General features: G+C 47.8%; 1 protein-coding gene across 3 annotated transcripts; it reads right to left on the bottom strand.

Annotated features, from left to right (window-relative positions):
• Nucleotides 1–16,755: 16,755 nt before the first annotated feature.
• On the bottom strand, nt 16,756–18,963 carry LOC112902016 (scopoletin glucosyltransferase-like). 3 transcript variants are annotated; one of them, XM_025970906.1, is made up of 2 exons: nt 17,425–18,963; nt 16,756–17,162 (listed from the first exon to the last, which is right to left on the bottom strand). In XM_025970906.1, the coding sequence occupies exon 1, from the start codon at nt 18,893–18,895 to the stop codon at nt 17,432–17,434; it is 1,464 nt and encodes a 487-aa protein (XP_025826691.1). In that variant the 5' UTR covers nt 18,896–18,963; the 3' UTR covers nt 16,756–17,162; nt 17,425–17,431. The 3 variants fall into 3 exon arrangements, with proteins under 3 accessions (XP_025826691.1, XP_025826690.1, XP_025826692.1); XM_025970905.1 differs by having other exon boundaries at nt 16,756–17,159; XM_025970907.1 differs by having other exon boundaries at nt 16,756–17,149.
• Nucleotides 18,964–22,126: the final 3,163 nt, after the last annotated feature.

The following is a 22,126-nucleotide window of genomic DNA, read 5'->3' as shown; positions in this document are numbered from 1 at the left end:
CAGGACGTAGGGCATTACGCATATTGCGGCCTGAACCTGTCTAAATCTTGTGTTGTCTGTACCTTCGAGTTCCTGATCTCGGCGCATCCCAACCGAAAACCTACCACCTTGGGTATACCTCTCGGTGGGCAGCCGGATAAAACCCGACACAACTGGCATCGGATACTCATCTTTTGGTGTAGCTCTGTTAAGATCTCTGAAATCCATGCAGACTCTCCACCGGCCATCCTTCTTCTGTACAGGCACAACACTGGAAATCCATTCAGCATACCTGCATGTCCTGATGAAGCCTGCTTCTAACATCTTTTCGACTTCTTTTTTGACTTCTTCTAGGACTTCGGCCTTCATTTGCCGCGCTCGTTGCTAGAACGGCCAAAATCCTAGCTTAAGAGGGAGCCGATGCTCAACAATACTTCTATCCAACCCGGGCATCTCTGTGTAATCCCAGGAAAAACAGTCTGCATATTCTTTTAGTAGCACTATCATCGGCTCTCGCAACTCTGGATTCAACTTCTTGCTAATAAATGTTGGCCGTGGCTTATCCCTAGGACCAATGCTGATTTCTTCCAGCTCGTCAGCAGATGTGAACCCGTATCCTAGTTTCCCTTCATCCATCAGGTCGACGCTGCAAATAAACGATGAGTATGATGTAAAAGAATTCAGCCGATCACCGAGACCGGCCGACTTGTTCTTTTCATTAATTTGTGCCAATTTACAATCAACATATGGCCAGCTACTCGAGCAGGCCTCCTTGTAGTCATGATGTAACATAGATGATAAAAACAATTCAATTTTTTGGGGCCGATCACAGGGATCGGCCTCTCCTGTTACCTTGGTACAAACTAACTTTGGCACCTCGTCTACTCCGTAAGGCCAGTGGATAAGACCAGCCTCACCCTATTTTTTATAGCTTCCACGCGGTCACAACCTTCCAAGCTGATCCCTGAGATCGGCTCCTGGTCCTCCGCATCCCAGACACTCATGGCGGCATGTGAAACTTCAACAGAATCGTCCGCATGGACCACTTATACTTCATCTCCATCCCATTGAATCAGACACTGATGCATTGTAGAACGGGATACAACAGTTGGCATGGATCCAATCTCTCCCAAGCAGAACAGTGTACGAGCCCTTGCTGTTGACAACAAAAAATGAAGTAGGGACGGTCTTGCTTCCTACCAGCAAATCCACGCTGAGGACTCCTTGCGCCTCCGAAGTTTGTCCGTTGAAGTCACTTAATGTGATGTTGGTTTAATCAGATCCTCAACATAATGCCCCAATCAGCACAGTAATGAATATGACATTATGTTAACCGCTGCTCCTGTATCGACTAGCATCCTGCTGACAGGCTGGCCGTTTATGTAACCCTTGAGATATAAAGCCTTCAAGTGCCTGTAATTCCTCTCTCGGGGCTTCTCGAATATGACTGGTCGTGGCCCCAAGTCAAGCTGAGCCACTGGCACCTCCTTATGGCCTGGTGCATGAAACTCTGCAGGGAGAACAAATACCATGTGTGCATCAGCCGATGTCTTCACATCGGCTTTCGACTTCTTGGGTCGCCATACCTTCTTAGAGGAACTCATCTCTGCTTTTTGGGGACGGTGAACTTTCTCAACCAAATCTGGTTGCACCTTCCTCAGTATTTCCAAATATTGGGCCTCGGCTTCTTCCAGGCTGTACAACCGCTGCACCCTCCGCTTCTGGGACCGGTTAAGCCCATCAGGGCACCAGCGTGGTCGGTGATACTTGTCTTCTTCATCTTCTGAATTTCCCCCTATTCGTGTTGACTCGGCTTGTCCATGGCGGGGCTGCTCTGGTCCCAGACCCTGAAAAACTGAGGCACTTCTTGCATCTTGCTTCTGAGACTTGCACTCTGGGCAATCCTCAAGGGTGGGTAGTCGTTTCATACCAGAATCCCAACAGTATTTGAAGAATGGGCAATGCCAATGATCTCGCGTATCCTCTCGCTTCCTGAGGCGTGTCCCAGTGCGCCACTCGTATTCTTCTTCTTCAGTCTCACGTTGGAGACGCTGTTGATACTGATACTGGTATTTCCTTAGAAGATGAGAGGAAACCGGTCATTGATTCCTGACGTGCCTGACCTGTTCTTCAGTGATATAGTCTCTTTCTTCTTTTCGGGACCAATCGCGGGAATCAGCCTCCTGCTTCCTTGCATGCTGATGTGATGTATGTCCTGCCATGTTAATACCGAGCATAAAATCTAGCTGACGACACGTTGATCGGTCGTACCCCTCCACCATATTTACATTCGGGAATGGTTGAGTATCAACCTTCATGGCGTACTTCCCCAAGATTAATCGGCCTTGCTCAATAGCCGATTGTATCTGTCGCCGGAGTTCCTTGCAGTCACCGGTACCGTGAGTGAAAGAGTTATGCCACTTGTAGTATGATCTCCCCTGGAGCTCCTGAGCTGTTGGGATCTTGCAACCTTCAGGGAACTTCAACTGCTAATCCTTCAAGAGTAAGTCAAATATCTGTTCGACATTGCTCACATTAAAATCAAATCCTTTCGAAGGTCCCTGTTGTTTCACCCACTTGCAGGACACGGGTTTTGCCCCCCGTGTCCACTCCACAACTGCTATCTCTTGGTCATCCCCAGAGTCTTCGGAGTCTTCAGCATCAACCATTACTACTTGTTTGAACTTGTCTTGGTATAATTCTGGGTGGCGTTGCTCGTATACTGTCATCTTTTGTACCAGATGTGCCAAAGAGTTGAACTCCAGCTGGAAAACCAGATCTCTGATCAGTTTTACCAATCCCAAGATGCCAACTCCACTGCCTCTTTTTCTCAAATCCGAATCGAGTAGCACCGGTTCTTAACTTCTTGGAAACGCTGGATGTATTCCGCCACCATTTCTCCTCGCTTATGGCGGACCTGTGCCAAATCAGCAATCCTAGCCTCTGCAGCTTCTGAATGATATTGTATATGGAACTGTTCCTCTAGCTGCTTCCAGGTGCGGATAGAATCAGGACCCAATGATGTGTACCATCCAAAAGCCGGCCCTATGAGAGACTGCGAGAAAAACCTCACTCGTAATGGATCCGACACCAAAATCATCCCTAGCTACGCCAGATACCGGCTCACGTGCTCTATGGAGCTGGATCCTTCTACTCCGCTAAACTTGGTGAACTCAGGCAGCCAATACTTGGGTGGCAGAGGATCGCTCACCTTCTTGGGAGAATGCCAAATTGATCTCTCAAAATGGCACTAATCTGATCCACCGTATGAACTCCTAGGGCTAAGTGTGTACCTTCGTGACTCGGCCCTGTCGCGTAAGTAGCCAGCCATGCCTATTTGTTGGCATCAACTACAGATGTTCCTCCAGTTGTTCTCTGCGTAGGTTGCGCTGGGCTACCACCATCTGGTATGTACGCACAAACATACCCATGTGGTACCTCCTTTGGGAGTTCACTGAAGAATTGGTGATCAGCAGGGTCACCTCCTATCTTATACATGACGTATGCTGGAGAACCATGTTGCTCTGGAGCTGCAAACGTGTAAGGCACTGGTGGCCTAGCTATAGAAGGCAACTCCCCTTTGTGACTCCCTAAAGAAGGTCCTGTTGGAGACTACTGGTGTTTCATAATCTCCTGCACCACACATACCGCGACATGCTCAAGGGTGTTCACCAAACTCTCAGAATGTCGATGTAACGAATGAGCCACTATGTAGTTGACTTCCTGGTAGAGAGCTCGTGTGCTTCCGTAGGAGTAGACAGATCCACTTCGTCGAGTCCACCTTCAGATGAAAACCCCTTCCACTTGATGCCGTGGTGATGGGTCCTTTCAAATGAGCCGATGAGATCGGCTTCAAAAGCAGCCTTTATTTCATCATACTTCTGCTTGTGCAAATCAGACAACTCGTCGTAAGTAATCGGGTTCTCGTTCGGCATCTTGTCAACGGAAGTTGATGTAGCCGAAGAAAATGATGCAGATGGTTGTAGTCAGTGAAGTAGTCCATGTGGTCGAAGAAGTAGTTGATGTGGTCGAAGAAGTAGTCGATGTGGTCCCACTGGGCATGCCAGAATGTGTTGTCGGTCAAAACCCACCGGCGAGCAGCGACAGGCAACACGAGCCGGGAGGCTCCCGGGACTGCTGGTGGGTCCCGGTCCCTCGGTCAACAGCTCAAAAGTCCGGCACACGCCCTGGCTTGGTGAAATGCTAGGCGTGCCACCTGACCTATACCTGATCAGGAAGGTGTAGAAGTCGTTATCAGTTATCTCCCTGCACGCACAACCATGTCAAATGTTAGTCCGAGCCGCGATCGGCTCTCCCGAGATCGGCTAGAAAAGCCGATGGTGCCTCCGTACTGGGTCGGACCTATTCTTGTGCTAGATCGGACCTTTGGGTAACCCTCAGAATCGGCTAAAAGAAGCCGATTGCACCCGTTTAACAGATAGGATCTACTAATATTTGAATGTCTATACGAATCCGATGGAAAAGATAAAAGCCTGCTCTGTAATCGCCAAGCTAATCCAATCTATGATGGTAAAAGTCTTCACCATACAATCGGAACATCCTACTCGTGGTTAAGTCTAACAAACATGGAGGATAACAAGACGCTAATCTTGAAAGAGGCCTAAAAACCAGCTAATAAGCCGATTCCCAGAACAATCCCTTTTTAGACTACCATAAAGCACCAAACATGCAGCCGGAACATTCAACCCGTTTGAAGGGCCTAATCGTACGGATTTAAACTGAATTCTTGTAGATGCAAAGAACTACCATAACAGATTAGTATCTACTAGCCGAAAACAGAGCGGGGTGCTGCCCTTGCACCTAGGACCGCGCGCAAGGACAGCTAAACAATTACGAATAGCAAGTGAAGCATAAATATACTATGAAGAACTAATGCAGTATCATAATCATTTAAGATAACTAGTGTTACTCGTCATCAACAACGCTTCAGTACGAGCAACACAAATGTTAACAGATAAATACGATGCTGCCCCGGCCATGTGGAACATGACCGCGGCAGCATGTTGATTACCTGGAGAAACCCTTGGGGAAGGGGTGGCGATGCGCCGAGAGTTTGTTGTGAATATTTGATTGATTGCTTTATTGAATCTCACGATACATATTTATAGTCCGGAGACTTGATCTTTTCTAACTAACCCTAACTGATTACGATACAATCTCTAACTTACTATATTTAAACTATCCTTACTAGATACATGGCCATCCCGGCCCTTGACATGTTTGCACAGGAACCGATTCACAGAACGTTACGATGATTTCCTTCAGCCCATGTTGCTCTCGGCCCATCCCTTGGCCCAGTCAAATTATGGCGATAATAGTATGATACTACCACATGATTCCACTTCCTCTGTCCATTCCTTGCTCATAATCGCAGTAAGACCCTCAATCTGCGATGTAGCATCTGGAATTCATGCCTCAGATCTTGAGCATATGCACTTGTTCTCCTTCGGCAAGTTTGTTGTGTTGCCGAGTTCCATATACTCTTCTTTTTTGAAGAGATTAGGGACTTGCTTGGTGTAACACCCTAATTTTCAAATTAGGAACCTAAATAAATTTTGCTAGATTCGTTTCAGGATGCATAGGGTTTTTATTCAATTATTTTGATTTTAGAGCATTTGCCATGAATTAATAATAATTTACTTAACCACAAAAAAATATAAGGAAATATAGGTTTTGTGCACTTCATGCCGCATTGCATTATTTTCTTGTTTGTATTCCATTTGTATTTAAATTTCAAATTCAAATTCAAATGCATTCAAATGCATTTCTTTTCCTCCCTCTTTTCCTATTTTGGCCCGGCCCAACACCTCCCTCCTCTCTCCCCTGTTCCACCCGCAAAGCCTAGCCTAGCAGCCTTTATTTTTTTTCCTCTCCATTGAGTGGCCCAGCTAGCCGAGTCTGCTCGTCTCCTCCCCCAGCCCAGCCAGCCATTGATGCCCCCTCTCTCCTTTCCTTTTACCTCGAGCCAGACTCGGGCTCGAGCCTGAGTCCGGCCACGGCACGGCACGGCCTCTACCTGCACACTGCCCCAGGCCCACACGTCGAGGCTCCTACAGCCGCCCTATAAAGTCGCCGCCCCGCGCACTAGGTCCCGCAAATCCCGCAGCCACCGCCTCGACTCGTGAACCCAAGCCATGCCGCTGCCTTCACCGCCACACCTCAGCCCCCGGTGCCCCCTTTTCCCCTGCCCTCCCGCGCGCATGATTGCTCGCCGTCACCGCCGTGCCGCGCCTCACCATCGTCCACCTTCCTCAGCCCCCGGTGCCTGATCTCAACCCCCTAAATGCATTCCCCTCCTTGCTCTCTTTCTCCTAGGCCATACCCGAGTCAAAATCATGGCTGGAATGGCGTTTACGCGATTCTCCGGCGAGTCCGCCGCCGCCAGCCGCCGCTTGCTCTCACCGTCGGTGTCCAACGCCGCCGCCCGCGCCGCCTCAACCCTGCGTAGCCATCTGATCCAGATCAGATGGTCTAGATCGTCAAATAACTGACACCGGTAGATGCTAGGATATTTTGCACTTTAGCCCCTAAGTTCAATCAAAATCAACCCACAGTCCACGGCAGTTCAAAAGTATTCACGAATAGATCCTTTTTCTTCTGTTAAGACCCTATCTTTTTCTAAAATAGAACCCACCATCCCTAGCCCCTCTGTTTTTCAATCTAAACCCTAGATTTAAGGTTTAATTATGTTTTAACCCTCGCTTTCTTTGTCAAGAGCCCTTCTAGTTTCAAATCTTCTATAAATAACCCCTGGAATCATGTTTTAGTCATAACTTCTCTGTTTCAACTCCATTTTCATCGATTCTTGCGCTCACACGACCCTTGCGATGTATACAGTAGCTTTATAATGTTGTTTTGCTCTGTTTGTTTGTATGTACTTATGTGTTATGATAGAAGGTGCGGAGTTCGAGATTCCGCAAGAGCAAGGCTGTGAAGATGATCCTGAGCAACAGCAGTACTTTGACGAAGGCAAGTGGTCCTTGATCATATTCCGGTCCTAATAACTTTCTAACTACACATATTTACTTTATATGCATGCATGTATCTATAATATGATGGATCCCAAAACTAAGGATGTGCCTAGTTTCTTGTGAACTTCCTTGATTAAACCTAGGTTGTTATATTTATGTTGTAGCTACTCTAGTTGCTTTTACTTCGACTTTGGTTGGATAACCTGAAATCGTGCTACACTGGTTTTACTCATGTTCTGGAATACCTTTATGGTGATAATTAAGATTGTTGCATTAATTGGAACATGGAGAACCATCCAGGAAAATAGTGCAACCACAATACTACATGGCTCTGGTCTTGGCTAATTAATTAGAAACTTTAGCTTATGATAATCTTACCGAAAAGGCAATAGGGGTTGCATCGTCGGGGTATAGCTCGGTCCTCTTGAGGCTTTATGATATGTGGTCCTTGGCTAAGGCACTTCCTCATTAGGGAGGGTTATGACCGCTTTGACTTGAAAACTTAGCGGATTGTCATAAGTTAGGGAATCTTTGTAAAGGCCTCGTAGTGAATCCCTGCCTCTCACCTCAGAAGTGTTTAAGGACCTTGCAAACTCGGGCATCAAGGGAAACACGAGTTGTGGGTAAAGTGTACAACCTCTGCAGAGTGAAAGCTGATATATCAGCTGTGCTCACAGTTAAGAGCGGCTTGGACCCTCACATGACAATTGAACTTAAAGATGATCTAAATTTATTTTCTTTATTTATTGTTGTTATCTTATATCTTTTATTTATTTAAGGGTTGGTTTATACTTACATCTAGTTAATGCTTACTAAATAAAACTTGGTCAACTAAAAATGCTTATCGCAGTCAAACCATGTTAGCTTTTCCTTGATTTTGGCTTTGCATGTCATATAATTTACTCCACTCGCTGAGTACCAACCATAAGTGTACTCACGCTTGCTTTATAAAACCAATGCTGCTCGCAACAAGATAATTGTTCGGAGTTCCATGAAGATTTTAAGGAGTACTAGGCATATGTCTCCCAGTCATCTGCCTGTGAAGTTGAAGTCCGCTGCTAGTTATAAATATTTATTTATTCACTTAAGATTAAGACTTTCAGTCATGTAATAAAGTACTATGATACTCTCTTTCATTATGACATTATTTCTGGTATACACTTGTATCATCTATCATATGTGTAGAACTTGATCCTGGCGCACATATGAGATGCATTCGGTTCCTTTCTAAAACTGGGTGTGACACTTGGTTCGATGATCTCCTCTATGTATGGTGGAGGTGGAGAGGATGCAGCTGATATGATGTGAACTTGCTAATTCTCCTTGGGTTGATCAGCTGGCTCATGTGGAACGTCGAAGACTCCCCTGTACTGAGTGCTGTCAAGGCCTTTTTCCAGAATAGTTCGTACATGATGGTTCCCTCGGAGGCGACATTCATTAAATGCGCGCTCTCCGTCTTCAACCCACCGATGAAGTGCTGCATTAGCATATCTTCTAGAATACTATGAGGTGGTCCAGAAGTTGCCATATGCATGAATCTTGACCACACTGCTCTAAGTGACACTTCGTGTTGCTTGAATGTTAGCAGTTGAATGCGAAGCAGCATCACTTTGGTTAGGGAAAAAGAATAAGCAGAACTCATCCTTCAGCTATAGCCAATCTCCTCTAACTCTTCTTGCCTTTCGGGTGTACCAAATTTTTGCCTCCCCCGTTAGAGAGAACAGGAATAGCTTCCACCGTAAGGTGTTTTGATTCGTACCGGGTATGGTGAGAAGAGAGCAATTCTCCTTGAATTCCTGCAGGTGAACAAAGGGACATTCATCCTTCCTACTAGAAAAGGACTATGCGTGAACCATGGCTATGAGACTGGGATTGGATCTCATAACCATAAGATAATATGGGGTGGCAAGATGGTGGCGGTTCCAAATACTCGCAAGATGGAACTGTCGGATAACTAGAAATAAACTCCATGTGGTGTGTGGAAAGGTTGTGGAAAGTGTACGGCTGAAATAGCTCCAAAACTAGTGTTACTACCATTCCCCGGCAACGGCACTAGAAAGCTTGTTGGCACTCCTTAGCCTATACGAACTAATCCACAAACGCAAGGATATCAATGTAGCTTTCACCAGGGAGTTTATTTGGGATATCGAATCAAGAAATGATAAGCACGACCAGACCTAGAACTATTCTACCAGACCCACGAGGAAACGAAGACTCCAATCTTCACAGGCAATCGACCGGCGGTTGCGCAAGCCTAGAACTCAGCATCATCTTCAAAAGACTTCACATCACTTATCAAACTTGTTTGTTATCTTGTTGTTGAACTTTGAATAAACATGTTATCTTGTGATGGAATTTATTTGAGATTTGTGATGTTATGTGAAACAGTGTGAAACATGTTATCTGGTCGTATTTCTGGTAGTATTGAACCTGTTTTGAAGGCTCCCAAAGTGGGAGGAACAGAAAACAGAACAATAGCCCAAAAAAAATGAAAGGTCGTCGGTGACCGACGAATTTAGGTGACAACGTGTCCTAAATTCGTTGGTCACCGACGTATATAATGGACACGTGGCACCGAGTTGGCCGCCGAAGGAACGAGCCAGGTGGGCAGTAAATCGTCGGTCACCGACGAATTTAGTCCACGCTGGCCATAAATTCGTCGGTCACCGACGTATATAACGGACACGTGGCACCGAGTTGGCCGTCGAGGGAACGAGCCAGGTGGGCAGCAAATACGTCGGTCACCGACGAATTTAGTCCACGCTGGCCATAAATTCGTCGGTGACCGACGAACTCAATGTACACGTGGCGTTTTGTAGCCGGACATGGAAAGTTGCCACGTGGACGTTATATTCGTCGGCCGCCGACGAGAAACTGACGAATTTAATATAAATTCGTCGGGGCCGACGAATATAAGGTCTTAAATTCGTTGACGCTTGGGCGACGGCCTATATTCGTCGGTAACCGACGAATTTAGATTAAAGTCGTCGGTTACCCTTATAAATTCGTCGGTTCTTGGCCGACGAATTTTACCCGTTTTCTTGTAGTGAGAGGAGAGGAGAAAAATAAATCCACTTGGAATAGAAGACAAGGGGACTTCCAAAGCGGCCAAACTTGAAATCAAGGAGGTAAATTGGAACAAATGGATACAAGGTAACCAATGCCATTGAGGGTACAAGTAGATAAGGAAATTGTGAGATGTAAAAGTAATGGAAATGATGGATAAAAGAAAAAAATACAGAGTTAGATAAAAGCAGCATCAAGGGTGAGATAAATGAAGAAGGATGAGGAATAAACAACAAGAGGGTCAAGGATTTGGTAAATGTGACTTTTATGTCAAAAAAGATCTTAGAAAATGACCATTGCTATCTAGGCTGGCGTCGTATGGTCGACACAGCGCTGATACCACCTCTGTCACACTCGGTTTTTAAGGACAAAACCGAATGCATAACTATATGTATGCCAGGATCAAGTTCCATACATATAGTGACTTCATCAGTGAATAATCAGCAACAGTATCACAAAAAGAGAATTAAAAGACTATAAAGATTATCAGAGTTATACAGCTTATCCTGGAAACGAAGATTCTAACTTCACAGGCAATCGACCGGGGGTTGCGCAAGCCTAGAACTCAGCATCGTCTTCAAAAGACTTCACATCACTTTCTCCTCTGAGCAACAATTATAACAAGCGTGAGTACACTTATGGTTGGTACTCAGCAAGTGTTGGAAATTATATGATATGAAGGCCAAAATGAAGGAAAGGCTGACTAGCTGACTGCTGTAAGCAATTTTAGTTCGTAGAGTTTTATTAGCACCTGATTACGAAGGTATAAGTTCATACGAAAACCCACATTAAACGAGGTAGGAGAAATACAGCATGACCATAACCATAACCATAGCCATAACCATAAACATGGTCCACGATTTAATTAATCTTGAAGTTCAATTATCAAGTGAGGGTCCAAGCCGCTCTTAACCTTGAGCAAGGCTGATATAAAAGTTTTCACTCTGCAGAGTTTGTACACTTTACCCACAATTCGCGTCTCCTGATTTGCCCGAGGTAGCTAGCCTCTTAAATACTTCTGATATGAGTGGCAAGGGATTCACTACGAGACCTTTACAAAGATTCCCTAACTCATGACAATCCGCTAAGGTTTCAAGTTAAAGCGGTCATAACTCTCCCTAATGAGGCAGACGCCTTAACCAGGACCATATCATACCCTCAAGAGGACCGAGCTATACCCCGATGATGCAACCCCTCTTGCCCTTTCGGTAAGATCGTCATAAGCTAGTATTTCTAATTAATCAGCCAAGACCAGAGTCATATAGTATTGTGGTTGCACTATTTTCCTAGTTTGTTCTCCATGTTTCGATTAAGATATATTGTCTTGTAATTAACAACACAACGAGCATGAACATGGATAAAATAGGTGTAACATCATCATTTTGTCATCATGGTTATATATTATTCCCAAACCAGAACCAGTTATAGCAACTAAGCAATAGTACCCAACAATAATTGTAAAACCTAGGTTGATAAGGAATGATCATAAAGACTAGGAATATCCTTAATTAGGATCCATCAAAATTAGGACACATGCACGCATATAGAAAAGTTATATTTATTGTGATTATTAGGATAAAAGAATGATCAAGGAAATACTTGCTTTTCTTTTAGAGAGTGGCTCCTCAGAGTCTTCAACTCATGTTCTTGAAACTCTAAATCTTCAAAGCTCTTGGATCACGCTCCTTCTAACGTCACAAAAGCATCGGTCCGAAATTATACAACCAAGCAAGCAAACAAGAACAACTAAGAACAGATATACCAACAAAAATAAAGTTTTAAAAGAGCGTAAAAAGGATAGGGCTCGTTGCTACAGTCAAAAGAACGCAAGAAACACGGAAAACGGAGCTAGGGTTGAAAAGATATAGCTATCGGGAGATTTATATTATAAAGAAATAAGAGAACTATAGGCTTTCATTATTTTAATTTGGAAAACTAATATAAAAGATATAAAAGAGAAATATCTCTAATCATAATTAAATCATATTATATTTGCATTTATAAAATAATGAAGTACAACTTAATCAAATTTTATATATAATTGTCAATGTACAAATTATCCTATTTGAACAATTAATTATAAAAGAAACTAGTGAGAGTATATAAACGCATAACTTCATACTATTCATGTTGAACTAACAAATTAAATTACAAACACATTTAATTTGATATTAATAATCAAATTAACATTCTTTATGAAAACCGGAGTAAAGACTTAATTGGATTTTATTTTGGAAAACTAGATGAGAGGATATTATTCAAATTAAATTGATATCTAATTTTAAAAATAGGAATTACGGTACAACAACACTACTAAACGATAGCTTAGAATTTTAGAAGACTAACGCAAAAAGAACGGATCGATACGGATGTAAAACGCGGAAACTATGCATGAAACAGTGCTGCAGGGACCAATACATAATTAACTATAGACTTCGGGGGTTAGCAGGAAAGATCTGCAAGACACAGAAAATAGGGAAAATTTAGGGTTAGATCTAAAAAATTCTATGGTGGGGCTGGATTGAGAAGATATAATAGATCCATGGGGTTTTCTGCAAATTTCGCAAGACATAGAAATTTAAGCGATAATTACATAATCTTCCAAGGACTAAATTGCAAAAGCTTCACAGCACACAGCAATGGTGGCGGCGGGTACTGTTCTTCAAATTACCATCGTTCTAGGGCACGAGAGATCGCAAGGAGCGGGGCAAATGAAAGAGGAACGAGAGGATTCCATTCCATACCTTACTTACCGCTGGGACGCATCGTGGTGATCGAATTTTGCGGAAGAAGTTGCGACGGCGGCTCTGTTCTGGGCGGCGCTGGCCTGGCGCAAGGGCGCACAAGGGTGGCACAGGGGATGAGCACAGCTGTAGGGCAGGGCGCGCGGAGGAGCACGGCGCACAAGAGTAGGGTCGGCGGTGTTGGGCACGTCTGGCATGTGGAAGATAGGACCTCGGGCCAGCGTCTGTTCTGCAGATGGTGCGCACGGGCAGGGGGAAGGGCACGGCGTCCTAGTGGCATGTGGACTCGGTTGGTGGCTAATCTATTCATGCACAGCAAGGGCCTGCGGCAATACAGGAGATGTAGGGCGCGGCGATGCTCTGGTGGTGCAGGAGAGGGCGCCGAGGAGGCTGGTAGGGGGCGGCAGCGCTGCGGCAGGAGATGCACAGAAGGGCGACAACGCTCCTGGTGGCTGGTGGCAGCATCTATTCATGGATGTGCAGGAGGAGGGAGAGCAGGGGCACGAGGGAAAGCTAGGGCCGGCCATACGAGGATGAGGCCGGTCGGCCTGTCACTTGCTCCTTTTAGCCCTCTGATGCACCGATGTGTTGATCAACATGTGGAAATGCCTCAGGAAGGAGGTTTTGAGCCTGAAGACCTCGGTAGTCACTGAAAGTGGGCCCATCAATCCATGGTTCAAGCCTTTTGACCGTAGGATGTTTTACATGATGATGTGCCGGTCAAGGTTGATTGGATTTGTGTTTGAGGCTCTGCAAGTGAAGTTTGGCACATGTTCATCTCAATGCCAGGTCCGCCGGCTTAAGGGAGGCTGGTCGGCCTGGGTTTTCTTCCAATTTGGCTAAAATTTATGTAGTGAGCTCCTAAAACCAAATAATAACCAAAACTAGTGGAACTTATTAATATAAATAATTTAAGCATAATTTTGGCCATAAAAGTATGAAATCATGGAAATCGACCGCCAACAGGCGCTAGCCGCATCGCCCGACCGCCGGGGGTCAGGTTCCACCTCGCCCGACCCTAGTGAGTGGACCCGGTCTCCCGAGACCCCTATGAGGAGGGCTCCGCCTCGCCCGACCCCGAGGGCACGAGCTTGGCCACACCTAACCCCGGAAGGAGAGCTCCGCCTCGCCCGACCCCGAGGGCACGGGCTCAGTCGTACCCGCCTTAGAGACGCGGGGCCCTCAGGGTCCTACAGGAGTGGAAGGTCGCGTCGGGGGTCAAGCCTCTGATGCAAGAACAGGCGAGGGCACGTCTCGACATGACCCTCAGATGTGACAGGCCATAATGGCAGGCAACCGCCGCCCACCACACTGGAGCTTAAGCCGCAAACCACGCTGGGGGCTCACGCCGCCCATCTCGTCAGAGCGCACGTCGTCCACCATAATGAGGGCACGCGCCACAAGACACACTGGAGGCTCACACCGCCTATTGAAGTGCACGTCGCCGGTCATGCCGGGGAGTGGCGTAGGGACACCCTCGCCATCATCTACAGGGCCAACGGGGCCCACGCACAAGGAAGGGGAGCAGCGGAGTCCCGGGGACCCTCCTTTTTTTGCTCCTTATCTCTCTCTCTCTCTCGTGTATCCGACCTCTCCCCTTGGCCTATAAAAGGGAAGGGGAGGCCCCCCGTGGGGGGACTCTAGACACTCACGCACTAGCACGGACACTTCACCACTAGAGACTTGGGATCCCTTTCCCTCCCTCGACCGTTTGTAACCCCTATTGCAAGCAAGTGCAAGAACACGAGGAGCTCGAATAGGATGTCAGCACCTTGGTCTTCCCTCATTCAAGCTCCACCATGTTAACAGTTACTACAAGGATGGGGTGTTGATCAATCTTCATTGGCTTCTTGCTCTCTTCTATTTGAATTCTTCCTTGCTCGATAGCTGGATCTGCTAACGGAAAACCTTGCACTCATTAGTACTATAAGAATTGGAATTATGCCACTTGCAGTACTTCTTCTGGTTTTTCAATTCTTCGGCCGATGGGATATTGTGATTTGAGGAAACTGGATTTGCTTTTCCCTTAGCAGGATATCGAGTATCTGATCGGTCTTATTCACGTCGAAATTGTACTTTTTTGTGCTGGTCTTGATCCACGGACATGATACTAGCTTTTTGTTCCTGTTCCACTTGGCTAAGCCAACTTTGTTGTCCTCTTCAGAGTCCAACTCCAAGGAGCCCCACACGAGCCACCTTCTTCTGGTACCGGCCGCCCCTAGAGTCTTGATAACGGGTTTCATGGGCTGATACCCTCTAGATGATGTGCCCGAGGCTTTCAAACTCTTATGCAGAATATGTTTCCTTGATAGCTGACAACAACCCTTGAAAGGCTAGCTCTGCCAACTACCCATCGGTCAAGTTCAAACTGAAAAATTGGCTCCTCATGTCACAGAACCTTTGAACGTACTCTAGGAGTGACTCGTTATTCCTCTATCTGATGATGATCAAATCCGGCAGGCGCATCTCATGAAGGTTGATGAAGAAGTACTTTGTGGAACTGTTTCTCCATATTGGCCCAACTGTGGATGGAATTAGCAGGCAAAGATGTGAACCAAGGAATCTTCCGCGGTGGCCTCCCCGTACTGTGCAAGGAATCGACTAATGTGCTCAATTGTTGGTATGTTTTCTTGGCCAGAGAATCTGGAGAAGTCCGTCAGCCTGTACCGATTTGGCAGAGGTACATGATTGAACGCCTCGGGATAAGGATGTCAATACATGTACGTCTAGTCTTTAGGTTTCAGCCCGAAGTGATTTTGAATCACATCAGCTATCCTGTTTGTCCAGTCTTCATTCTACAGATTTGGATGTTGAACCCTTGCGTTGAGATCTGGATCGGTGCTTGAGTAGTTCCTTGCTATAGCCCCTGGTAATCTATGTAATCCGAAGCCATATGAAAACCTTTGGGCGGCCCATTATTTCCCGCCTCAAACTAGTATCCAACTATATGGAAGTAGGCATCGGGAACATTTGGGGCATACTGCTGCCTTGGGTCAGACACTACAGTGTGCCGATACCCTTGATCTGATGGTATCGGCATTTGTTGGTGGTGCCCCCCTTCCATGAAGGATGCTTGTTGGAGGAGGAGGCCTGCGCGGGAAACCGCTCATCGGATGTGGAACGGAGAATGGCGATCCACTAGCATGCTGCTGCACAGGAGGTATGGGAGGTGGTATCTTCTGCAGCACTTGCTCCTCTTCGTGTACACCTTTCCGATTGTTCTTGGACACCAATGGACCCACTGGAAAGTATGCGGGACTCAACTGCTGCTCTAGGATTCCATCAGCTACTTGTCTGATCAGATTGGTCAGCGTGCTAACCAAAGCACCAGACTGATTGACCAGCGTGTGAAGAACGGCCATGTTGACCATCTCTTGAAAGTTTCATGCGCCAGACGATTCTGCCGACCGATCCGTCTGCAGTGGTTACCGCAATCGACAGCATCGGCAATTGGCCCTTCTGGATTACCTTGCCTCTGAACTTGCCAAAGGACTAAAAGCAGAGCTTGGTGAATGCATCTTTGTGGCTTCAACCAGCTTCTTCTATTCATCATCATCTTCTTCATCATCGTCTTCCATCACAATCCTAAATTTACCGTGCTTGGTCTAAAGAGTATAGTTATCCATGAAACCTTTTTGATATTTGTGGGCGTGGAGAGTGCTTCGCTTAGAGTATTCCTTGTCATTCTTGCAAATTCTGCATGGACATCACATGAAACCCTTACAACGACTTGTTGGCCTCTGCAGCATTGAGAAAGGTCTCTAGGCCATTAATCCACACCATGGTGCATTGGTCGCCCTATATCCATCGCCGGTCCATTTGCAATTACATTATTATTTTTCTCCATTTCTACATCAAGAAATATAAATTATTCTTTCTACAAAATAGTTCTAACCTTTAAGGAGCGTTTTGGATGAGCAAATTAAGTGGCCGGTATATAGCTTCACCTCAGTTTTTCTACACATAAAACTCAATTTTAATCAAAGATGCAAATATACCTTAACATTCAATACAAATTCCTGAACATTCAATACATTCTTTACATCCAACACAATTTATTCAACACAACATAAATTCCATTCAAACAAACAAAAATTCCAAACCATCCAACATGACAAAGGTCTTCAACCATCCTTGGGTGGGAAAGCCGAATGCTCTGGTGGATTTTTTGCTGGCGTGGAAGAAGATGGAGGAGTTGGAACCGCCGGGTTTGGTGGTGACCAGCAACAATGCGGTACACATTTTACAGTAAACCGGTTGCATAACAACAACTTTTATTCTTGAATCACCATGGCATATATATATAGCCACGTGGCATATATAGATAGCCACCTGCCCCTCTTCATGAAACTAAGCCTTGCGTTCCACCTAGATTTTCCTGCTGTCATACTCCAGATTAGATATAAAATCCAAATAAGCCCTAGATATTAAGTTTAAATAAAATAATCATTGTATTTCTCGGACCACAAGCAGAGTCATCACACCATATTCTATATTTATATTGCAAATTGTATCATTTCGACAGAATATAACAAGTTTACCAAGATTTCATTTCGACACATATTGTAACTAGGCTACTAGTATGTATAAGGAGGAGAAAGTACCATTGACAACCATACTTGAAGAGAACAAGTTGTACTTACAATCTTTTCATGACGTCGTAGTCCCAACAACAGACGCTCTTGCTCCAATAAAATCATCAATAAGCTGATGCAGATCACGGTTAGAGGTTCCGCCTTCTGCCATAGCCGCATGAGCCTTTGGAGAAAGTTCCATTACCCTTCTCCTCGCAGCTTCCGCAGCACCTCCATGTTCCATGAACTTTGCGACAGATTGCGCAATTGCCTTAGCAGGGATCACATCATGCTCTACATACCTCGTGCTCCGCAGCCCAGCGCCCTCCGGCCATAGGCGCTCCCCGAATTTTAGCACTTGAGTCAGAAACCTCTCATTGATGAACTGCTCGTACACCATTGGCCATGTCAAAACTGGCACGCCAATCGCAATTGTCTCTAGGACGGAGCTCCACCCGCAATGCGTCACGAATGCCCCCACTGATGGGTGCTGGAGTATATCGGTTTGTGGGGCCCAACCCATGATAACCATGCCTCTGTTCCCAACACGATCTTTCCACCCTACCGGTGGCTCCCATGTTTTAACCCTAACAACCCACAAGAATGGCACACCAGATGCTTCTAGCCCGAGGGCTAGCTCATTAAGTTGAGCATCCAAAAGGTTTGTCAGGCTGCCGAAGCACAAGTATACAACGGAGTGAGTAGGCTTTGTGTCCAGCCAATCCAAGCAAGCTGATCTGCCAGTACCAGCTCTTGCTGGTGGTGCTAGGGGCAGTGAAAGAGGCCCAACACAGTAGGTTCGCTTCACATAGCCGCTGTCCGCGAAGCTCTCGCAGTAATCATGCTCGAGATCAATGAACGTGTTGGAAATAAAGCCACACCTCTTAAGCTGCATCGCGAACTGAGCACCTGCGTCCTGGTCAAATACCGGTGGGTTCCTCAAAAACTCTGACAGCTCAGTAACTGGCAGACTTATTTCTGGACCGGAGAACTCGGGAACGGTCACCGAACTACCAGGGGTGTCCTTAACATTGCCACTTAAGGCAAGGCGCCACGTAGCTAGCGTCGTGAAAATACCCACGACATTAAAAAGAACACAGGGGATCCCAAGTTCGGCGGCAATACCAGAGTTCCACCGGAAGAAGTGCAGGTCGCTGATGATAGCGTCAGGCGAGCTCTCCCTGATGAGACTCTCCTGAGCCGGCCTCATTAGCGCCTCATCGGTGGATGCTACCTCGAGCCGCCACGAGTCTGCAGCCTTGACGGTGGACATGTTCTCGACCCCTGGTGGGAGGCCGTCAACCTCCGGGAAGGCGTAGGTCGCGACCTCGACGCTGGCATGGCTCGGCTCACGCCTCGCAAGGGCTGACTGCACGATGGGGGCGTTTGCCGCAGTTACAGCGACAATGGCCTCGACATCGTCCGGCCTAACCGTGGCGAGGTGGAAGGCGAGGTCAGTCAAGGGGAGGATGTGGCTGGTGGCCAAGAAGGGCATCAGAAGGATGCGCAGCTTCTTGCTCTGCTTAGCAGCTGAAGCCATTGTAGTATGCGGTGGCCTTTGGCTTGGGAGGGTGTTTTGATGGTGCAGAAGCCGTGGCCTTAAATATGCCTATGTTGCTAGTATGGGGAATCAATGCTGGCTCGCCATAGCTTTAAATATACATTAGTTGTACCTACTAGGTGTGTTTGAGACAGCTCCTGGGCTGCCTCCTCCTGCTTGACGGTGGCGACGTCCGTACGGCCGCCACCAGCCACCTCCTCAGGGACGTCCCTGTCCCCCTAGACTCAAGATATGGAGACGCACCCGCCTTTTGACTTGGTCGACGCCTTCAGCACCTTGGAGGCAGCCACCTTGCGCATGGGGCTCCGCAGCCTCCTCGTAATGGAGCCAGCTCTGGAAGCTGACCCCGCAACCTCAACAACATCCCCGGACTCATTCCTAATGAAGGAGTCGGAGGAGAAATCCAGAGCCCCCTCCGCTAGCTGTGCAAGCCCGGCGGGAGGGTCGATTGCCTTGCCCTGCTGCCCCTCCGGCTGCAGCGCAGGGTACTAGAACTCCACAACCCTCTCGGTAATGTCACAACCCAACGAGTGCTATCTATTATGAATTTCAAAATCAGAAGTACTCCGATGGAGAAATCAACTCGGAAGAAAATCGAATCGACTATGAAGGAAGCAGATCTTACCTTGGTGGTAGGCCGCTTGAGGCAGTACGCCTTTGGACAACTCTTGTTGCAGACGTCCCCGCTCACGATGCGGGTGACTCGGCTCAGCGCCTCCCTACGGGAGACCTTGTGGTTCCTCACTCGGGTCGGTTCGTCACGACCCGAGTACTCGTATCTTGGGTGGACCCTATCCTGAATCGGCTGGGTCAGCCGCTTGGAGAACGACAGGGCCATGGCCCCGGTCAGCTTTTCGGCCTTGAGCCTGGTCAGCTCGGCCAGTGGTACCCTCACCTGGACTATCTCCTCCTCAGAGGGCATCTCCTCCCACTTGTCGTTGAGGACCGAGGGATAGCTGGTGCGGAGTGGAAGACTTGGGGCGGGGTTCGCCACCACAAACCACTCCTTCGCCCACCGCTTGTTGCTATCCTTTAGGGTGGCCTCCAGGTACATCGACCCCCAGCGGAGCGAGAAGGCGGCTCCACCCACCACGCTGGGCGCCTCCTTCGAAGGATACGCCCTCAGGTGGTACAACGCCCATCACAGATTGACGTGGGCAGGAATGCCCAAGAACCCCTTGCACAGATGGATGAAGATCGCAATCTGCACGAAGGAGTTGGGCTTGAGGTGGATCGCCTCCAGCCCATAGTAGTTGAGAATGCCCCCGCGGGAAGGCCGAATCCCTTCTCGTAGAAGGACCGGAAGATGACCATCTCGGTCCGGTCCTCCAAGGGGAACTCTTGGTTGTAGCAGCACTTCCACCCGAAGATCGCCTTCTCTGGGAGGAGGCCGCGCACCACCATGTCCCCAAGCTCCTCTTCGGTGAGAGTGCCGGGCAGCAATGACTCGTTGAGCGGTGGTAGGCATGTCTCCCTAGACGGTGGCCGATGGCGAGGAGGGCGTAGAAGAGTCGATAGCCATCTGTTGGCTCGACATGGATGTGGGAGTACGACAGAGCGAAGGCGGTGAATGTGTGGTGAAGAGGGCGAGAGCTTTTGAGGAACGCCAGCGAGATATGAAATGGGTCGGCGATAGCGGAGAAAGCAGAAGAAGGCAGGAATGAGTGGATAAGGATAGGCTGGGTTAGTTTCTTTTATATTGGCCCAAAACCTAATCACCCACTCGGCTCTACGTTTGAAATTCGAATCGCTCTAACGACGGATGAGGAGCGTACGTCGGAAGGGACTAGCGAACGGATGAAATCTTGACGGCGCCATTATTCTCAACAGTAAAAAGCCCTACTCTATGTAGAGGGAAGCAACAGTAAAAGGGGAAACGGAGTCGGGTGATTGACAGCGAGGAGATCAAGCGGCGCTCCGGAACTTTGTCCTTAAAAAAGATTTCGGATCTGTTAACCCCTGATTTATCGCAATATTTCTTAGGAGGTGAATTCGGATTGACTCGGTGTGTCTCCATGACTCCGCTAGTGACCCCGCACCGGGGGCTGGGCGCTGCTTATCAACTGGGCGTGTTTCCATGACTCCGCCAGTGACCTGCTCGGGGCGCCACTTACCTATTCGGCGCGTCTCCATGACTCCACCAGTGACCCCGCATGGGGGCTGGGGCTGCGTATCGACTCTGCATGTCTCCGTGACTCTGCGAGTGACCTTGCTCGAGGACTGGGTGCCGCTTACCCACTCAGTGCATCTCCATAACTCTGCTAGTGATCCTGCAAGGCGGCTAGGCGCCGCTTATCGACTCGGTGTGTCTCTGTGACTCCACCAATAACACTGCTCAAGGTCTGGGTGTTGCTAACATAATCACCGCACCTCCGTGACTCCGCTAATGACCCCGCTCGGGGGCTGCGCGCCGCTTATCGACTTGGCGTGTCTCCGTGACTCCGCCACTAACCCTGCTCAGGGGCTGGGTGCTGCTAACCTACTCGGTGCGTCTCCATGAATCCTCTAGTGACTCCGCATAGGGTCTGGGCACCGCTTATCAACTCGGCGTCTCCGTGACTCTGCCAGTGACCCTGCTCCGGGGCTGGGCACCGCTTACCCATCCCGTCGTCTCCATGACTCGGCCAGTGACCCCACACGAGGGCTGGGCGACGCTTATTGACTCGACATGTCTCTGTGACATCGCTAGTGACCCTACACGGGGGTTGGGCACCACTTACCCACTCGGCATGTCTCTGTGACTTCGCTAATGACCCGGCTTGGGGGCTGGGAGCTGAAGAAACCTTAAAAGGTACCGGCAATCAGATAAGGGGGAGGTGGATTCTCTCTATTGATCCTTGAAACACCTTTGCGAGCCCTTTCGAGGCTCGGGGGCTACACCCAACGGGTGCGCCCTAGGGCGCATCCCGTTGAAGATTGAAGAACAGGCAGGAGATCAGCAACGTCAGGAGGATTTGGAGGAGTGCTTTGATTATGATGAGCACCGACCAGCTTCATGCCTTCGGCGGGAACCCTTTCAGCGATTCGGCGCTTGGGGGCTTGATGGAGGTAGATCCACGTACTTCCATACCGAGTGGTGTCCGGTTCTTTAGGGAATGACTCCGCTTAACGACCCGGCGAACAGGCACATGGCTAGATGGCGGGAAGGGTCCTTTGGGATCAGGATCAGGGCCAAATCGGATAACCTCGATATTTTGTATCTAAACCGAC

This window comes from Panicum hallii, chromosome 8 (assembly GCF_002211085.1).
Source record: "Panicum hallii strain FIL2 chromosome 8, PHallii_v3.1, whole genome shotgun sequence".
Taxonomy (NCBI): domain Eukaryota; kingdom Viridiplantae; phylum Streptophyta; class Magnoliopsida; order Poales; family Poaceae; genus Panicum; species Panicum hallii.
Note: the sequence above shows the minus strand (reverse complement) of the source record. Positions and strands in the feature narration are given on the sequence as shown.